Source organism: Lissotriton vulgaris, chromosome 7, assembly GCF_964263255.1.
Source record: "Lissotriton vulgaris chromosome 7, aLisVul1.2, whole genome shotgun sequence".
Taxonomy (NCBI): domain Eukaryota; kingdom Metazoa; phylum Chordata; class Amphibia; order Caudata; family Salamandridae; genus Lissotriton; species Lissotriton vulgaris.
In genome coordinates, this window is record NC_141695.1 from 1,137,128,643 (window position 1) to 1,137,147,521 (window position 18,879).

Here is an 18,879-nt window from a genome sequence, read left to right on the forward strand (position 1 = left end):
GCCATGTTATCCAATGGGAGGTAGATAACATAGCTAAGAGCATTTGCTGGATAATGCATGAATATCGCTGACTTTTCAGCGATATTCATGCATTGCGGCCGTTTTTTATCGCATTTGCGAGCAGTTCTTAGCCATGTTATCCAATTGGAGGTGGATAACATGGCTAAGAGCATTTGCTGGATAATGCATGAATATCGCTGACTTTTCAGCGATATTCATGCATTGCGGCCGTTTTTTATCGCAATTGCGAGCAGTTCTTAGCCATGTTATCCTATTGGAGGTGGATAACATGGCTAAGAGCATTTGCTGGATAATGCATGAATATCGCTGACTTTTCAGCGATATTCATGCATTGCGGCCGTTTTTTATCGCATTTGCGAGCAGTTCTTAGCCATGTTATCCAATGGGAGGTAGATAACATAGCTAAGAGCATTTGCTGGATAATGCATGAATATCGCGGACTTTTCAGCGATATTCATGCATTGCGGCCGTTTTTTATCGCATTTGCGAGCAGTTCTTAGCCATGTTATCCAATTGGAGGTGGATAACATGGCTAAGAGCATTTGCTGGATAATGCATGAATATCGCTGACTTTTCAGCGATATTCATGCATTGCGGCCGTTTTTTATCGCATTTGCGATAAACCTTGCTAATAGCAAGGTTTATCTGCGTTAAAAATCGCCGATGTGCGGCGATAATTTTTGTCTCTAAACAAGTTAGAGACATAAATTATCGCTAGTTGTTGGTAATATGCCCCCGGGTTTTTGCTTGCAGGAATCGGGAGGCGGGAGACTAGCACTGAAATCAGTAGTCTCACGCCTGAATCGGGAGGGTTGGCATGTCTGGATTCTCTACAGCTAGGGCCATAAACTACATCCGCAGGGCTAGGTGATAGCCTGGGACCGGCCTGGCATCTAAAATGGCTGCCGCGCACGACAAAATTGTGGCATTGGAAAAAAGGCAAGATGGCGCAGACAATGTTTATCAATAAGGATTCATTTATAACAAAATATTTTATCGCACTGACAAATTGGTGGTCAACACTTCCTGATTTCCTTCGAATCGAACGTTAACAGACGTCACGCAGCAAAAAAAAAAAAAAGCTCACGCACAACCGCTGGAAGACATGTATCAACATATATGAGCCTCCTCAGCCACCCTCAGAAAACATAAGGGATTAGGATACGTCTCCCGCACCCCCTTATACCTAGTAATTTAATTAAAACGAAGCACAAAATGGTCTCCCGCACCCCCTTATACCTAGTAATTTAATTAAAACGAAGCACAAAATGGCGAATTCCCGTTTCGCTACCAGTTTGCGGCCCAGTTCGCGGCCCGGGAAGCGCTTCTACCGTGAAAAATATATTTTTTTTTATTTTCCCCACGGGACCCTTTAAAAACCCCAACAACATTCCTAGGGGGTCAAAAGGGGTATACCTTGCCCCCTTTCATTAAATTCCCCCTTCGTTTTTCACCTCTTCTTCTCTCTCGATCCTACCGAGAGATAAGATGGCGGCCGCTCCGGACTGTTTAGAATGTTGACAGACACGGGGGAGCCAATCAGCTTCGCATCGCAAAGTTCCGTTTCGCGAAAAGTAAGCGGACCGGAGCGCAGCCCGGAGCGCTGTTACAGATATATATCTTGTTTTGAACGTTAATTTCTCAAAATCCACTGGAGCACATATATTGAGACCTAGCAAAGGCACATCGGGCTAACAGCCCCTACAATTTTGCCAAGTTTCGTGCAAATCCATTCAGCCGTTCGAGCTAAAAGTGAGGCCAAAGGCCCTATAGAAATTAACATGGGAAAAACGCGTTTTGGGACCCCCCTTTTTTCTCGGCCCCCCCTTGACGAAACCCCCCCAAATTTTCGAGGGCTGCTCAGAAACAAAATGTGCCATTTTCCTGAAAATTTCAGCCGATTCCGTCCACAAACGCCAAAGTTATTAGACATAGAATTTTCAAAAGTTCCATAGACAAATAATCCTAACTATATATACGTACTGGCGACAGCCAGTAGGTAATATATATATATATATATATATATATGCAGTTCACTTCCTTCGAAAATCCGAACACTCAGACTGCGGTGCAAGCCAGGGTCAAAGGCTCCCTGTCTGTATTACGTTTCACCACACGCTCAAGCCATAGCGTGAAATGCACTCGAAAATCCAGTAATAGTCACCATGAAATTACACCATCCAACAAAGTTCGTGGGTATTCAGTTTATTCCAGCATGGAAAGACAGTTCATGGAACTAAACCCCCAACGCGTTTCAGCGATTACTCGCCTTGGTCACGGGTGAATAGTGTTTGAAAATAAAACATTAAATAAAGTTTTCCAACACTGCTTTGTGTAAACATAAACAAAGGACAAAGTGCACAAAGTAAACATCGCGGCCATTTTAGCATGGTAAAAATAATAATGTGCCGAAACAGAAGACATTCCACATCTACATGTCAAAGTATAATAACAAAAATGATAAGGCATGTGCATGCTGTCAACATTTACAGACTACTGGCAGTGTTAATAATGTGCCTGATAAACACACCATAATAGGAATAAACCATACATCACACTGATGTCCCAAGTGGGAGAAATTATACAAATACTGCCACGGTCAGTAGTGCAGAAGGTTGTGCAGAAGATAACAATCTTATAAATCAATAAAAACGATTGATTAAATGACAAAATGGGGCATATGCATTATGTCAATATTTAGCAGTCTACTGGCAATGCTAATAATGTGCTAGATAAACCTTCCCTACCCAAGTGGTAGAAGGTCTACAAAATTAGTAGTGAGTTATGCGGACAATAATAAGTCACACAGTCTAAATCAATCAAAATAAAATGAAAAATGTCCATGAATCCCAAGTGGGAATTTACTGACATGACCCCTTGGGGTAATCAATTCTTCTGCACGGGCATATCTCCACGATACTGAGTTACCTATAGAAAAACAAGAATGTCACATCAGGACGGCTAATACCACACTCAAAACGGCCTCCAACATATTATTATAAATTGTATAACAAATTAAACGTGAAGTGATTTAAAACCAGTAGAATCATTGCTAGGAGTTCGAGAGGACAACCAACAGAATATGTACACGCATGCATCTATGTAGATAGAAACTTATACAGTTTAAACAGTTTAATCTCCCAGATACCATTTCAGTTCTTCCTCAGAATTCAGCCCTCTTGGGATACGTGTATCTAAGTCAAGAATGTATCTGCTTTCTAATTGTCGCAGCCTGCGTATTCTGTCACCACCCCTCTTCATATTGGGAATTCTATCAATTGCAAAGAATTTCAATAAATTGCGATTGCTTTTATGGTTTTCTTCAAAGTGACGGGCGACTGGCGAGCTTTGGTCCCTGTTATCAATCGCCCTCATGTGCTCAAGAATGCGTTTTTTAGCAGGGAACATGGTGCTCCCTACATACTTCTTGGCACATGGACACACCAACAAGTATATCACATGATCTGAGAGGCAGTTAAGATGTTGTGTAATGGGTTTTTCCCTATCTTCTATGGGATAATAGACTGACTTGACATTACTGCTGAATTTGCAAGCTTTGCACTTCATGCAAGTAAAAAAGCCCTTTATCTCATTGGCCTTCCTGGGTTTGATGTTGACCTCATTTCTGCTCAGCCAATCCTTGAGAGAATCTGCCTTACGATACGTAATGCTGGGGTTGCTGCCCAGTACCTCAGTTAGCGTGTGTTCAGTTTGTAACACATTCCATTGTTTTTTAAGGCTGTTCTGTTCCTGCCATGAGCTTGCATGGTATGTAGAGATAAACCTTATAACCTCCTGTCCCTCAGGTTTATTAACATTGGGGACCAGTAAGGATGCATGGGTGACATTGCTTGCCTTCACAAATGCTGCTTCAATTACCTGTGGATTATAACCACGTTCTCTGAAACGTTGTTTCATATTTTCTCCTTCAATTGCAAAGTCCTCATCCCTACTGCAGTTCCTCCGAGCCCGGAGGAACTCACCAAAGGGGATACTGCGTATGAGTGATTTCGGGTGACTACTTTCAGCGTGAAGCAAGGTGTTACCTGCCATAGCTTTACGGAACAACTTAGTAACAAGTTTATTCCTCTCAACCTCAACCTTCAAATCCAGGAACTCCATAACACAGTTACTGATTTTCCCCTCCAAAATGAGGTTGAGATTATTGCAGTTCAGTTCACGAATGAAATCCTCTGCCAGAATTTTGGGACCATCCCAAATGATGAATAAATCATCAATGTATCGCAGCCAGGTCTTAACATGGCTGCGATACAATGTGCTGGTCTCAGCCACCTGTTGCTCCCAGTTTGCCATGAATAGATTCACAAAACTGGGAGCAAAACAAGTTCCCATCGCAGTCCCTTGTCGCTGTCTAAAGTAGATGTCATTGAAGATGAAGAAATTGTTTTCGAGACAACACAGCATCATTTTCAAAATCATGTCAGTATGGTCTCGAAAAGAGATGGACCGTTTCTTGAGAAACCTCCGACAGGCATCGATGCCATCCATATGCCGGATGGAGGTGTATAAGCTGCCTACATCGAGGGAGATGAGGAAATAAATTTCTTGCCACTCATAGTTTTGATCTTGTTAATGAAGTCTCTGCTATCCTTCAAATACGAGGGTATCCCCTCCACAAATGGGCGCAGAAAAAAATCAATATATTTGGAAGTGTTCTCGAGGAGGGACCCCATTGATGAAACAATAGGCCTACCTGGGGGCCTGGCTGCATCCTTATGCAGTTTGGGCAAAAGATATAACACTGCCACTTTAGGGTTTCTATTTAACAGAAAAGAATATTCATTCCACTCTAGCAAGCCCTCATTTTGCCATTCTTTCAGCATATTATGGTACATTGTATTGGTTCTTTCAATCAATTCAATGGATGATATCTCATAGCAGTTTACGTTTTTCAGTTGGCGCATTCCCTCCTCAACATAGCTACTCACACCCATAACAACCACATTCCCTCCTTTATCCGATTGACGGATAACAATCGAGGGGTCATCTTCCAGTGATTTGACAGCCAAACGTTCATTTTTACTCAGATTGTCACAAGACCAGCCTTTCTTTCTGGCCAACTTTTTCAAATCACCAATCACAAGAGTTTCAAAAACATCAATACCACATGTTGGCAATATGGGGTTAAAATTAGATTTGGGTTTAAAGTTGTTTGGACAATTCAAGCTTGGATTAAAACCCAATGACTCTGCAGCAATGGGACTCTCGGGTGGCATATTAAATTCCAATTCTTTTAGAGCAACCAATGCTTCGACTTCCCAGATCGATTCCGGGGCTGGCTGGGTAGTCTCAACAGTTTTACCCGCATTCTTTACTTTGAGTTTGTTCCATTTGTACAAACGCAATTTGCGGGTAAATTTAAAAAGGTCAATACGCTCACGGGAATAAGTGAAATTTGAGGTTGGGCAGAAAGAAAGACCAAACTGTAACACATCATGTTCTGTTTTGGACAGTGAACGAGAAGAAAGATTTACCACATTTCTTTGGTTCATTTTCCTCTTTTCTTTTGGCCCCGTGTTTCCACTCCCACTGGGGTTACGCTCCCTTTTCCCCCTGCCGCCCCTCCTTGTTTGGCACTGGATGCGGTGGCTTCTTCTCCAACTTTGCCTCTTCCTCTGCCGTGTCCTCAAAATCCTTTGCTTTGGACTCTGTCCCGATCTATTTGCCAATTTTGCTGTTGTGATGTTTTGATTCATTACACGAAATTCCTCCCAAAAATTTGTTGGTTTGATTGGGTTTGTTTGTGCCAGTAGACTACCGTCTTCAGAAGCATCACTTTCAACAACCTCTTCCTCTGAGATGCCTCCTGTTTGGACCTTATCTAAGGTAGCTTGTATTCCCTTGCGTTTAACATTGTCGTATTTGCGACTAAATGTGAAAATACGGCCTGACTGGTAGTCAATCTTGTCTCTCAAGAACTTCCGTTCTTTTTTGGCTACAATCTCATCTTCGTGTTTGGCAATTCTTTTAGTTATTTCCTCCAGTTTTTTTGTCATATTTTCAATTGTGTCTTCCTTTGTTATCTCCTCTTTAAGTTCCGCTATTTCTTTCAGCAGTGCTGCTCTATCCTTCCAGGCATGTTTAATTAGAATTGATAACATTCTGTTGGAACAATCCATCAGGTTCTCAGCCCATTCCTCTACCAATTCTACATCTGGATCTTCATAGGATGGGGCTATTAAAATTCTCAAGCCCCTTGGTACCTTCTTTTCTTCTTGGTACTTTTCCAAGGTGATGGCCTCCCACCATTTAGAAACCTCCTTCCTGGTTAGTTTCTCCAATTTAGAATATTTCTGTTGTAAAGATATTGGGAGGTTCACATTACCAGGCTGAGCTTGTGGCACTGTTGTCTGAATAAACATTGATTGAGCTCTCATCCTCCTGCGCGATTTAGTTTCATCATCCATGGCTGTAATTCTAAGAGTTAAATATTCTTAACTCAGCATGCTCATATAATGGAAATTATTACCGAACTGTACTTGTTGGGATGGTATTAGATATCAAGTGTACTGGAAACCTCCGCTCGACTCCCCAGACTATTTGCTGGTGTTCGTGCCGGAGACAGTTGCGTTACTGCAATAAGGCGTTCAAACAATGTTTAAATCCGCAATGCGTTCAAAGTGTCTAAATGTTCTCAGAACCCCATATGCTTCCGTAGCTGCTGTCTCTATGGAGCGGGGGTCTGTAAAGCGAACACTGGGTTTACACGCGGAAAAACAAGCACTCACCCACACGGAGACGTCTCAGATCCTGTGAAGCCACAATCGCGTCCAAGATCTACAGTGGCTCGGGGTTGCAGGTCAGTTGCTGCCGTGCTCGTTGTCAGTCTTTCCAGCCAGCGCGGAAAACGCCAATAGTAAAGCGGTCAACCGGTTGGAATAATTAGATGCAGTTCACTTCCTTCGAAAAACCGGGACACTCAGACTGCGGTGCAAGCCAGGGTCAAAGGCTCCCTGTCTGTATTACGTTTCACCACACGCTCAAGCCATAGCGTGAAATGCACTTGAAAATCCAGTAATAGTCACCATGAAATTACACCATCCAACAAAGTTCGTGGGTATTCAGTTTATTCCAGCATGGAAAGACAGTTCATGGAACTAAACCCCCAACGCATTTCAGCGATTACTCTCCTTGGTCACGGGTGAATAGTGTTCGAAAATAAAACATTAAATAAAGTTTTCCAACACTTCCTTGTGTAAACATAAACAAAGGACAAAGTGCACAAACTAAACATCGCGGCCATTTTAGCATGGTAAAAATAATAATGTGCCGAAACAGAAGACATTCCACATCTACATGTCAAAGTATAATAACAAAAATGATAAGGCATGTGCATGCTGTCAACATTTACAGACTACTGGCAGTGTTAATAATGTGCCTGATAAACACACCATAATAGGAATAAACCATACATCACACCCCCGCTCCATAGAGACAGCAGCTACGGAAGCATATGGGGTTCTCAATCAATCAATGTTTATTCAGACAACAGTGCCACAAGCTCAGCCTGGTAATGTGAACCTCCCAATATCTTTACAACAGAAATATTCTAAATTGGAGAAACTAACCAGGAAGGAGGTTTCTAAATGGTGGGAGGCCATCACCTTGGAAAAGTACCAAGAAGAAAAGAGGGTACCAAGGGGCTTGAGAATTTTAATAGCCCCATCCTATGAAGATCCAGATGTAGAATTGGCAGAGGAATGGGCTGAGAACCTGATGGATTGTTCCAACAGAATGTTATCAATTCTAATTAAACATGCCTGGAAGGATTGTCATGGACTGGCAGTAGCGCAAGCACACAATCGCCACTAACCTTTGCTCAGGGTGTCCGGCAGAAACGACTTCAGATGCTAAATTCTCCTCCCCCTGCCAGCTACGGAACACACAGTGGAAAGGAAACTCACTGTGAGCACACGTACCTAGTCGGGAAAGGGTAAGTGGATAAAATAATAAATGGGTAGCGATGATTCCTTGGGATCCCCTGGAGTCTGGTCACCAAGAGGCGCAGAATAGCTGGAGATGGCCCACCAGAATCATACAGAACCCAGGCAGGAAAAAAGAACACCACAGCACTCCTGCAAGACCAATGATCCTTTCTTTCAGGAGATCTGGACTGCGGTAGGCAGTATGCAAAAAGTATATCAATGTTAACGGTTGTTCAAAGCACAACCCGTTCTCAACTTTTATCCATGAAAAAGAGTCAATAAACAAACAAGGAAAATGACTGGAACAGAGTCTCTGTCTCTTTAAGCAGGGAATTCCCGTAGTGACAAAAACAAATCCAGAACTACGTCTCCCAGAAACCCTCTCGGGAGAACGTACAAGGCAAAACAGCAAAAGCGCGTCTTAAATGCAGAACGCTCTTGCTACGGAGTCCTCCTTGAAGAAGTACTTAAACAGGCAAAGCGTCCCATAACAATTCTCCCTATCTAACTAAGGGACGCACCAATGATAGGGTAAACAACGAAAGCGAGCACGCTTCCGTAATTTCGGTACTTATCGGAACATCGGCGGGGATGCAAGACTCTGGATGAGGACGGCTTCTCGCTCCTCGATAACTTCTGGCTTCTCGCTGGAATCCGGCGGGGAACACCTTCCGCCACTCCGACAGTCTCCGGAATCAAATTGACAAGCACCGTCCGTGGGGATGGGAGGTGCTAATATGCCTTAGGTCCCATGACTCCTCCGACTTGCCCCTTGGAATGCTGGTCAATGTAGTTCAACCGTCCTTTCCTACACACATCCCCACACGCATACCACCTACGGGATCTAGATAGCAGGACCATACCTCGTCCCCTGGACACCGTAATCGCTACAGAACCCCCTCTCGAGGACTGCCGACTCGGCGGTCGACCCGGTTTACCCGGATGCAGGGCATGGAAACGGTCAACCAACTCAGGACAGTGCAGATTCCCCAGAGGCTCCCAGGACCGGTCTTCAGGGCCATAACCTTTCCACTCCACCAAATACTGGATTCTGCCCCTCACCATTCGGGAATCTAGAATGGACTGCACTTCATATTCGTCCTGACCATCCACATCAATAGGAAGTGGAGCTACCGGGAGTCTCATACTGGGAGGGCAAGGAACTAGGAGGGAGACATGGAACACTGGATGTATCTTCCAACCCACCGGGAGCAAGAGTTTCACAGCAACAGGGTTAATCACTTCCACTATACTATAGGGTCCCACGTATTTGGGCGTCAATTTGGTATTCCCTTTAATGTGGAGATTCTTGGTGGAGAGCCACACCTTGTCTCCCACCCCATAGTTTGGTTCGACCCTCCTTTTCCTATCAGCGAAGCGTTTCTGCGCGGACTGGGCATCGGCAAGGCTATTACGTGCATCCAACAACACCGCTCTGAGATGTGCATGGTGTTCGTGGATGCTAGGAACAGGAGAATGGACAGGCCACTCAAAGGGAAGGATGTTTGGATGATACCCATGGAGGCAAAAAAAAGGTGAACAACCCAGCGTTGAGTGCACAGCATTATTGTATGCAAATTCGGCCATCCAAAGTAACACAGTCCAGTCCATATCATTCCTCAGAGAGAAACATCGAAGATATTGCTCCAGTGTCTGGTTCAGACGTTCTGTCTTTCCATCCGTCTGAGGGTGGTAGCTGGAAGATAGACGGGCATCGATGTTCAAGGTGGTACATAACGCCTTCCAGAACCGAGATGTGAACTGAGTACCTCTGTCGGTGATCAGTACACAAGGAAGACCGTGGGCCCTGACTATGTGTTGAAGAAACACTTTTGCTAGTTCCGCAGACGTGGGTACCTCCGCCAGTGGTATGAAGTGGCCCATCTTTGTCAAGTGATCAACGACAACCAATATCACTGTCATTCCATTACACGGGGGCATCTCAACAATAAAATCCATGGAGAGAGTGTGCCATGGTTGGGGAGGTATGGGCAAAGGTCTAAGCAGTCCCACAGGTCGAGCATGTACAGCTTTTCCTTGTGTACAGATGGCGCAATTCCTCACATAAGACCGAACTTCATCTCTTAGTTGGGGCCACCAGAAGGAACGTTCCACAATAGCAATGGTTTTGTACATTCCCATATGTCCTCCCAAAACCGAATCGTGAGACCAAACCAACACTCGTTGCCGTAGGGCTTCTGTGGGGATAAACAACGCTGTATCCTGATAGGCGAGATCATCCTTTTCTGTGCGATGTTCTGGATCTTCTTGTATCCAGTCAGGTATGTTCATATCTGCAAGGGCTATTTTCACGTCCTCAAGAAAGTTGTTTGATGACAAGAGGGCTACGGATCCTAAGCTTGATTTTGCTTCCTGAAGAATCAAAGGTGTTTCTGATTCTTCGGTCTTTCTGTGTTCTCCATCCTCCAAACGCGACAGTGCATCTGCCTTCCCGTTTTGGGGTCCAGGTTTATATTTGATGATGAAATCATAGTCTGAAAAGAACAGAGACCACCGTAACTGTCTGGGAGTAAGGGCCTTGGCTGTCTTCAAGAATAACAGATTCCTGTGATCAGTATAGATCTCAACTGTATGTACCGCCCCTAGTAGGTAATGACGCCATTCCTCACATGCCCTTTTGATGGCTAAGAGTTCTTTGTCTGTTATGGCATAGTTAACCTCACAGGGCGTGAGTTTCTTAGAGAAGAAGGCGACAGGATGTACTTGGCCAGTAATTGGGTGTCTTTGAGAAAGCACTCCTCCCACCGCATATTGTGAGGCATCGGTCTCCAGTATATATGGCAATTGCGGGTCAGGGTGACGAAGAATAGGAGCCTGGGTGAACTGCTTCTTCAGATACTGAAAGGATGTATCAGCCTCCTTGCTCCACACAAAGGGCATATTTTTTCTCAACAAACAAGAAATCGGATGTATGATTTTGGAGAAGTCCTTTATGAACCTACGATAGTAGTTTGCGAAACCGAGAAAGCTTTGTACAGCTTTCACGGTTTTCGGAGTGTTCCAATTGAGTATTGCTTCCACTTTACTCGAGTCCATTTGAAAGCCCTTCGCATTGATTACATACCCAAGGAAAGACACTTCCTGGACGTGGAATAAGCATTTCTCCAACTTTGCGTACAGCGAGTTTTGTTGTAATCTGTCTAGCACAGACTTCACATGCAAGACATGTTCCGGAAGAGTGGAGGAATACACCAGGATGTCATCGATGTAGACAATGCAATAGGTTTCCAGACATCCTCGCAGAACCTCATCCATGAAAAACTGAAATGCTGCGGGGGCATTACACAGCCCAAAAGGCATTACCCTGTATTCGAACAGGCCCAGCTTTGTTCGAAGCGCTGTTTTCCACTCGTCCCCTTTTTTGACACGCACCAGATGATAGGCTCCACGGAGATCGAGTTTAGTGAAATATCTGGCTCCTTTGAGTTGGTCCATGAGCACTGGTATCAAGGGGAGAGGGTACCGGTTTTTGATGGTCACACGGTTAATAGCTCTGTAGTCTATACAGGGTCTTAATTCCGCGCAATCCTTCTTGGGAATGAAAAACATAGGGGATGAGGCAGGAGAAGTTGAGTGTCTTATGAATCCCGATGCTAAGTTCTCTTCGATGTAAGTCTTCAGGTAATCTGTCTCCTTTTCGGTCATGGCATAGACCCTACTACATGGAATGTCTGCTCCTGGTATTAGGTCGATTCTGCAGTCGTAAACCCTGTGCGGCGGCAAATGGGTAGCCTGTTGTTTGTCAAACACAGGGAAGAACGACTGATACTCCAAGGGGAGTATGGTGGCACAACAATATCGCTCAGGAGAACATGCAGCCGCCAAACAGAGAGAAGACGAGATTTCAGAAATGCTGGTGACTGAAGAAACCTGAGTACAATGTTCCTGACAATAATCAGATGACAATGTGATGGTGCGTGCTGCCCAACTGACCTTTGGATCATGGAGGGTTAACCAGGGCATTCCCAAGATGAGCCGAAATTGGGGTGCATCAATGAGATCGAACTGGATGTATTCCTGATGATTGTGGCCAGTTTGCATTAGCATAGGACAGGTGTGATAAGCCACTGGACCCGACGATAAAACCGTTCCATCCACTGCTTTCACCAACTCCGGTTTTTCTTTTTTCTCACAGGCGATCCCTATCTTCAAGGCGAATTCCTGATCAATGTAGTTTCCGGTGGCTCCTGAATCTACTAAAGCGTCTATATTCAATGATTTCTGAGGGGTGACCCATAAGATGATTTGGAGATTTATGTGCGCCACAGCAGGATGCAATGTGTTAGCAAGACATGGGGAGATCATTTGCGGCAAACAACCCAAGACAGAGACCTCTTCCTGGTTTGGGTTCTTCAGTTTTCCGTCGGTTGATCGGACTGTACTAGGGCTTGTGCCCGTGGATCAGGGTTTCTGGCTGGGACGGTATTCCTTGCTCTACAGTCCTTAATGAAGTGACCTCCTTTCCCACAATATAGACATTGCTTCAGGCGACGTCTTTTCTCCTTCTCCTCCTGTGTCAGAGGTCCACGGATACCACCAATTTGCATGGGTTCAGGACCTTCGGAGGATTTGACACGTTCTTCTATGGGTCCCCTAAAGCGAGGGTAGAAGGAACAGTTGTCTCCTCGTGATCTATCCCCTCTTCTCTCTAGGAGCCGATGATCCAACTGGACCGTCAAATCTATGAATTCTTCACAGGTGTCAGGTAACTGTACCACTTGAGCCAGAACGTCCTTTAACTCTCCACGAAGGCCCTGATAAAACAATGAGATGCGTTTTGCAGGGGGCCAGTCGGTCTCAACCACCAGCCTGTTGAATGAGGTGATATAAGATAACAAGTCCTGAGACCCTTGACGTATGGTGAGCAATTCCCTATCCAGGGTCAACATATGGGATTTCCGATCAAAAAGCTTGCGCAACTCAACACAAAAGGCAGAAAAATCGTGCAACACTGGGTCGTTCTTTTCCAGCAATGGGATATTCCAACTGGCAGCATTACCCCCCATGTAAGACATCATAAATGCTGTCTTAGCGGAATCATCCTGAAAAACCCCGGGTTTACATAAAAAATGTAATCTGCACTGATTCAGGAATGTTTCAAATTTACGGGGGTCTCCGTAAAAGCGTTCGGGGGAAGCTAAGGGAACGCCTACTGTCTATACCACATGAACGGTATGAGCAGTATCAGTAGAGGGGGCAGAAGAGGTGGCAATTTGAGGGGGAACAGAGAACCCACCCCCTTCTGCTTCCAAGGGTTTTTTAGAGCCAGGAGGAGGTAATGTAGCTGGTTTAATATAAGGACTCCCGCCTGTCCCTTTCTGGACTAGTCCTGCGACTTCCCTTCTTAAAGTACCCACTTCCTTATACAGTGTCTGGTTTTCGGCTCTAGAAGTAGCTACTTCCTGTTGTAAAGAGGCCATGCCTTCCACCAAGGAAGCCAAGACTGCTTCAACATTCATCGTTCGGGCCGGTGTGTCAACTTGGGCTTGTCAATCTGTCATGGACTGGCAGTAGCGCAAGCACACAATCGCCACTAACCTTTGCTCAGGGTGTCCGGCAGAAACGACTTCAGATGCTAAATTCTCCTCCCCCTGCCAGCTACGGAACACACAGTGGAAAGGAAACTCACTGTGAGCACACGTACCTAGTCGGGAAAGGGTAAGTGGATAAAATAATAAATGGGTAGCGATGATTCCTTGGGATCCCCTGGAGTCTGGTCACCAAGAGGCGCAGAATAGCTGGAGATGGCCCACCAGAATCATACAGAACCCAGGCAGGGAAAAAGAACACCACAGCACTCCTGCAAGACCAATGATCCTTTCTTTCAGGAGATCTGGACTGCGGTAGGCAGTATGCAAAAAGTATATCAATGTTAACGGTTGTTCAAAGCACAACCCGTTCTCAACTTTTATCCATGAAAAAGAGTCAATGAACAAACAAGGAAAATGACTGGAACAGAGTCTCTGTCTCTTTAAGCAGGGAATTCCCGTAGTAACAAAAACAAATCCAGAACTACGTCTCCCAGAAACCCTCTCGGGAGAACGTACAAGGCAAAACAGCAAAAGCGCGTCTTAAATGCAGAACGCTCTTGCTACAGAGTCCTCCTTGAAGAAGTACTTAAACAGGCAAAGCGTCCCGTAACAATTCTCCCTATCTAACTAAGGGACGCACCAACGATAGGGTAAACAACGAAAGCGAGCCCGCTTCCGTAATTTCGGTACTTATCGGAACATCGGATGGGATGCAAGACTCTGGATGAGGACGGCTTCTCGCTCCTCGATAACTTCTGGCTTCTCGCTGGAATCCGGCGGGGAACACCTTCCGCCACTCCGACAGTCTCCGGAATCAAATTGACAAGCACCGTCCGTGGGGATGGGAGGTGCTAATATGCCTTAGGTCCCATGACTCCTCCGACTTGCCCCTTGGAATGCTGGTCAATGTAGTTCAACCGTCCTTTCCTACACACATCCCCACACGCATACCACCTACGGGATCTAGATAGCAGGACCATACCTCGTCCCCTGGACACCGTAATCGCTACAAGGATAGAGCAGCACTGTTGAAAGAAATAGCGGAACTTAAAGAGGAGATAACAAAGGAAGACACAATTGAAAATATGACAAAAAAACTGGAGGAAATAACTAAAAGAATTGCCAAACACGAAGATGAGATTGTAGCCAAAAAAGAATGGAAGTTCTTGAGAGACAAGATTGACTACCAGTCAGGCCGTATTTTCACATTTAGTCGCAAATACGACAATGTTAAACACAAGGGAATACAAGCTACCTTAGATAAGGTCCAAACAGGAGGCATCTCAGAGGAAGAGGTTGTTGAAAGTGATGCTTCTGAAGACGGTAGTCTACTGGCACAAACAAACCCAATCAAACCAACACATTTTTGGGAGGAATTTCGTGTAATGAATCAAACATCACAACAGCAAAATTGGCAAATAGATCGGGGCAGAGGCCAAAGCAAAGGATTTCGAGGACGCAGCAGAGGAAGAGGCAAAGTTGGAGAAGAAGCCACCGCATCCAGTGCCAGACAAGGAGGGGCGGCAGAGGGAAAAGGGAGCGTAACCCCAGTGGGAGTGGAAACACGGGGCCAAAAGAAAAGAGGAAAATGAACCAAAGAAATGTGGTAAATCTTTCTTCTCGTTCACTGTCCAAAACAGAACATGATGTGTTACAGTTTGGTCTTTCTTTCTGCCCAACCTCGAATTTCACTTATTCCCGTGAGCGTATTGACCTTTTTAAATTTACCCGCAAATTGCGTTTGCACAAATGGAACAAACTCAAAGTAAAGAATGCGGGTAAAACTGTTGAGACTACCCAGCCAGCCCCGGAATCGATCTGGGAAGTCGAAGCACTGGTTGCTCTAAAAGAATTGGAATTTAATGTGCCACCCGAGAGTCCCATTGCTGCAGAGTCATTGGGTTTTAATCCAAGCTTGAATTGTCCAAACAACTTTAAACCCAAATCTAATTTTAACCCCATATTGCCAACATGTGGTATTGATGTTTTTGAAACTCTTGTGATTGGTGATTTGAAAAAGTTGGCCAGAAAGAAAGGCTGGTCTTGTGACAATCTGAGTAAAAATGAACATTTGGCTGTCAAATCACTGGAAGATGACCCCTCGATTGTTATCCGTCAATCGGATAAAGGAGGGAATGCGGTTGTTATGGATGTGAGTAGCTATGTTGAGGAGGGAATGCGCCAACTGAACAAAGTAAACTGCTATGAGATATCATCCATTGAATTGATTGAAAGAACCAATACAATGTACCATAATATGCTGAAAGAATGGCAAAATGAGGGCTTGCTAGAGTGGAATGAATATTCTTTTCTGTTAAATAGAAACCCTAAAGTGGCAGTGTTATATCTTTTGCCCAAACTGCATAAGGATGCAGCCAGGCCCCCAGGTAGGCCTATTGTTTCATCAATGGGGTCCCTCCTCGAGAACACTTCCAAATATATTGATTTTTTTCTGCGCCCATTTGTGGAGGGGATACCCTCGTATTTGAAGGATAGCAGAGACTTCATTAACAAGATCAAGAACTATGAGTGGCAAGAAAGTTATTTCCTCATCTCCCTCGATGTAGGCAGCTTATACACCTCCATCCGGCATATGGATGGCATCGATGCCTGTCGGAGGTTTCTCAAGAAACGGTCCATCTCTTTTCGAGACCATACTGACATGATTTTGAAAATGATGCTGTTTTGTCTCGAAAACAATTTCTTCATCTTCAATGAGATCTACTTTAGGCAGCGACAAGGGACTGCGATGGGAACTTGTTTTGCTCCCAGTTTTGCGAATCTATTCATGGCAAACTGGGAGCAACAGGTGGCTGAGACCAGCACATTGTATCGCAGCCATGTTAAGACCTGGCTGCGATACATTGATGATTTATTCATCATTTGGGATGGTCCCAAAATTCTGGCAGAGGATTTCATTCGTGAACTGAACTGCAATAATCTCAACCTCATTTTGGAGGGGAAAATCAGTAACTGTGTTATGGAGTTCCTGGATTTGAAGGTTGAGGTTGAGAGGAATAAACTTGTTACTAAGTTGTTCCGTAAAGCTACGGCAGGTAACACCTTGCTTCACGCTGAAAGTAGTCACCCGAAATCACTCATACGCAGTATCCCCTTTGGTGAGTTCCTCCGGGCTTGGAGGAACTGCAGTAGGGATGAGGACTTTGCAATTGAAGGAGAAAATATGAAACAACGTTTCAGAGAACGTGGTTATAATCCACAGGTAATTGAAGCAGCATTTGTGAAGGCAAGCAATGTCACCCATGCATCCTTACTGGTCCCCAATGTTAATAAACCGGAGGGACAGGAGGTTATAAGGTTTATCTCTACATACCATGCAAGCTCATGGCAGGTACAGAACAGCCTTAAAAAACACTGGAATGTGTTACAAACTGAACACACGCTAACTGAGGTACTGGGCAGCAACCCCAGCATTACATATCATAAGGCAGATTCTCTCAAGGATAGGCTGAGCAGAAATGAGGTCAACATCAAACCCAGGAAGGCCAATGAGATAAAGGGCTTTTTTACTTGCATGAAGTGCAAAGCTTGCAAATTCAGCAGTAATGTCAAGTCAGTCTATTATCCCATAGAAGATAGGGAAAAACCCATTACACAACATCTTAACTGCCTCTCAGATCATGTGATATACGTGTTGGTGTGTCCATGTGCCAAGAAGTATGTAGGGAGCACCATGTTCCCTGCTAAAAAACGCATTCTTGAGCACATGAGGGCGATTGATAACAGGGACCAAAGCTCGCCAGTCGCCCGTCACTTTGAAGAAAACCATAAAAGCAATCGCAATTTATTGAAATTCTTTGCGATTGATAGAATTCCCAATATGAAGAGGGGTGGTGACAGAATACGCAGGCTGCGACAATTAGAAAGCAGATACATTCTTGACTTAGATACACGCATCCCAGGAGGGCTGAATTCTGAGGAAGAACTGAAATGGTATCTGGGAGATTAAACTGTTTAAACTGTATAAGTTTCTATCTACATAGATGCATGCATGTACATATTCTGTTGGTTGTCCTCTCGAACTCCTAGCAATGATTCTACTGGTTTTAAATCACTTCACGTTTAATTTGTTATACACTTTATGATAATATGTTGGAGGCCGTTTTGAGTGTGGTATTAGCCTTCCTGATGTGACATTCTTGTTTTTCTATAGGTAACTCAGTATCGTGGAGATATGCCCGTGCAGAAGAATTGATTACCCCAAGGGGTCATGTCAGTAAATTCCCACTTGGGATTCATGGACATTTTTCATTTTATTTCGATTGATTTATAAGACTGTGTGACTTATTATTGTCCGCATAACTCACTACTAATTTTGTAGACCTTCTACCACTTGGGTAGGGAAGGTTTATCTAGCACATTATTAGCATTGCCAGTAGACTGCTAAATATTGACATAATGCATATGCCCCATTTTGTCATTTAATCAATCGTTTTTACTGATTTATAAGATTGTTATCTTCTGCACAACCTTCTGCACTACTGACCGTGGCAGTATTTGTATAATTTCTCCCACTTGGGACATCAGTATGATGTATGGTTTATTCCTATTATGGTGTGTTTATCAGGCACATTATTAACACTGCCAGTAGTCTGTAAATGTTGACAGCATGCACATGCCTTATCATTTTTGTTATTATACTTTGACATGTAGATGTGGAATGTCTTCTGTTTCGGCACATTATTATTTTTACCATGCTAAAATGGCAGCGATGTTTACTTTGTGCACTTTGTCCTTTGTTTATGTTTACACAAGGAAGTGTTGGAAAATTTTATTTAATGTTTTATTTTCGAACACTATTCACCCGTGACCAAGGCGAGTAATCGCTGAAACGCGTTGGGGGTTTAGTTCCATGAACTGTCTTTCCATGCTGGAATAAACTGAATACTCACGAACTTTGTTGGATGGTGTAATTTCATGGTGACTATTACTGGATTTTCGAGTGCATTTCACGCTATGGCTTGAGCGTGTGGTGAAACGTAATATATATATTGGGCTTGGACTTTACTGGCTTTGAACTGTTCCAGTTCGTTGTGCTGCCAAAGGTGTTTGGATGGTCCTATGTCCGCCAAGGAATCCGGGAAGAAGTTTGGTAGTTGCGGGGTTAATTTAACCTCGCTCTGGGCAGCGTGTGATTTCACTGCAGTCCCTGCCGCATGTATCCCTGGACTTCGTGGCTGAAGCGGTACTAGGGGAGCTGAGGAGGCGCTGTTTTGTGGACTACGAAGCTGAGTTAACAAATCATCACATTTTGATTTTTTAATTTGAGGGCACACTTTGTTTCCCGCACGCACGCACATGGATTTAATCATTATTTCATTCCCCCAGCAACACCTCCA

At 44.3% G+C, this 18,879-nt stretch overlaps 1 protein-coding gene across 1 annotated transcript in view; it reads left to right on the forward strand.

Moving 5' to 3' along the window:
- Nucleotides 1–17,735, forward strand: part of LOC147703029 (uncharacterized) — a 62,301-nt gene extending 44,566 nt beyond the window's left edge. The window contains exons 3-4 of the mRNA XM_086929468.1: nt 16,225–17,177; nt 17,694–17,735. Coding sequence (XP_086785594.1) covers nt 16,225–17,177; nt 17,694–17,735 — 995 coding nt within the window. The remainder of the gene's footprint in view (nt 1–16,224; nt 17,178–17,693) is intronic.
- Nucleotides 17,736–18,879: the final 1,144 nt, after the last annotated feature.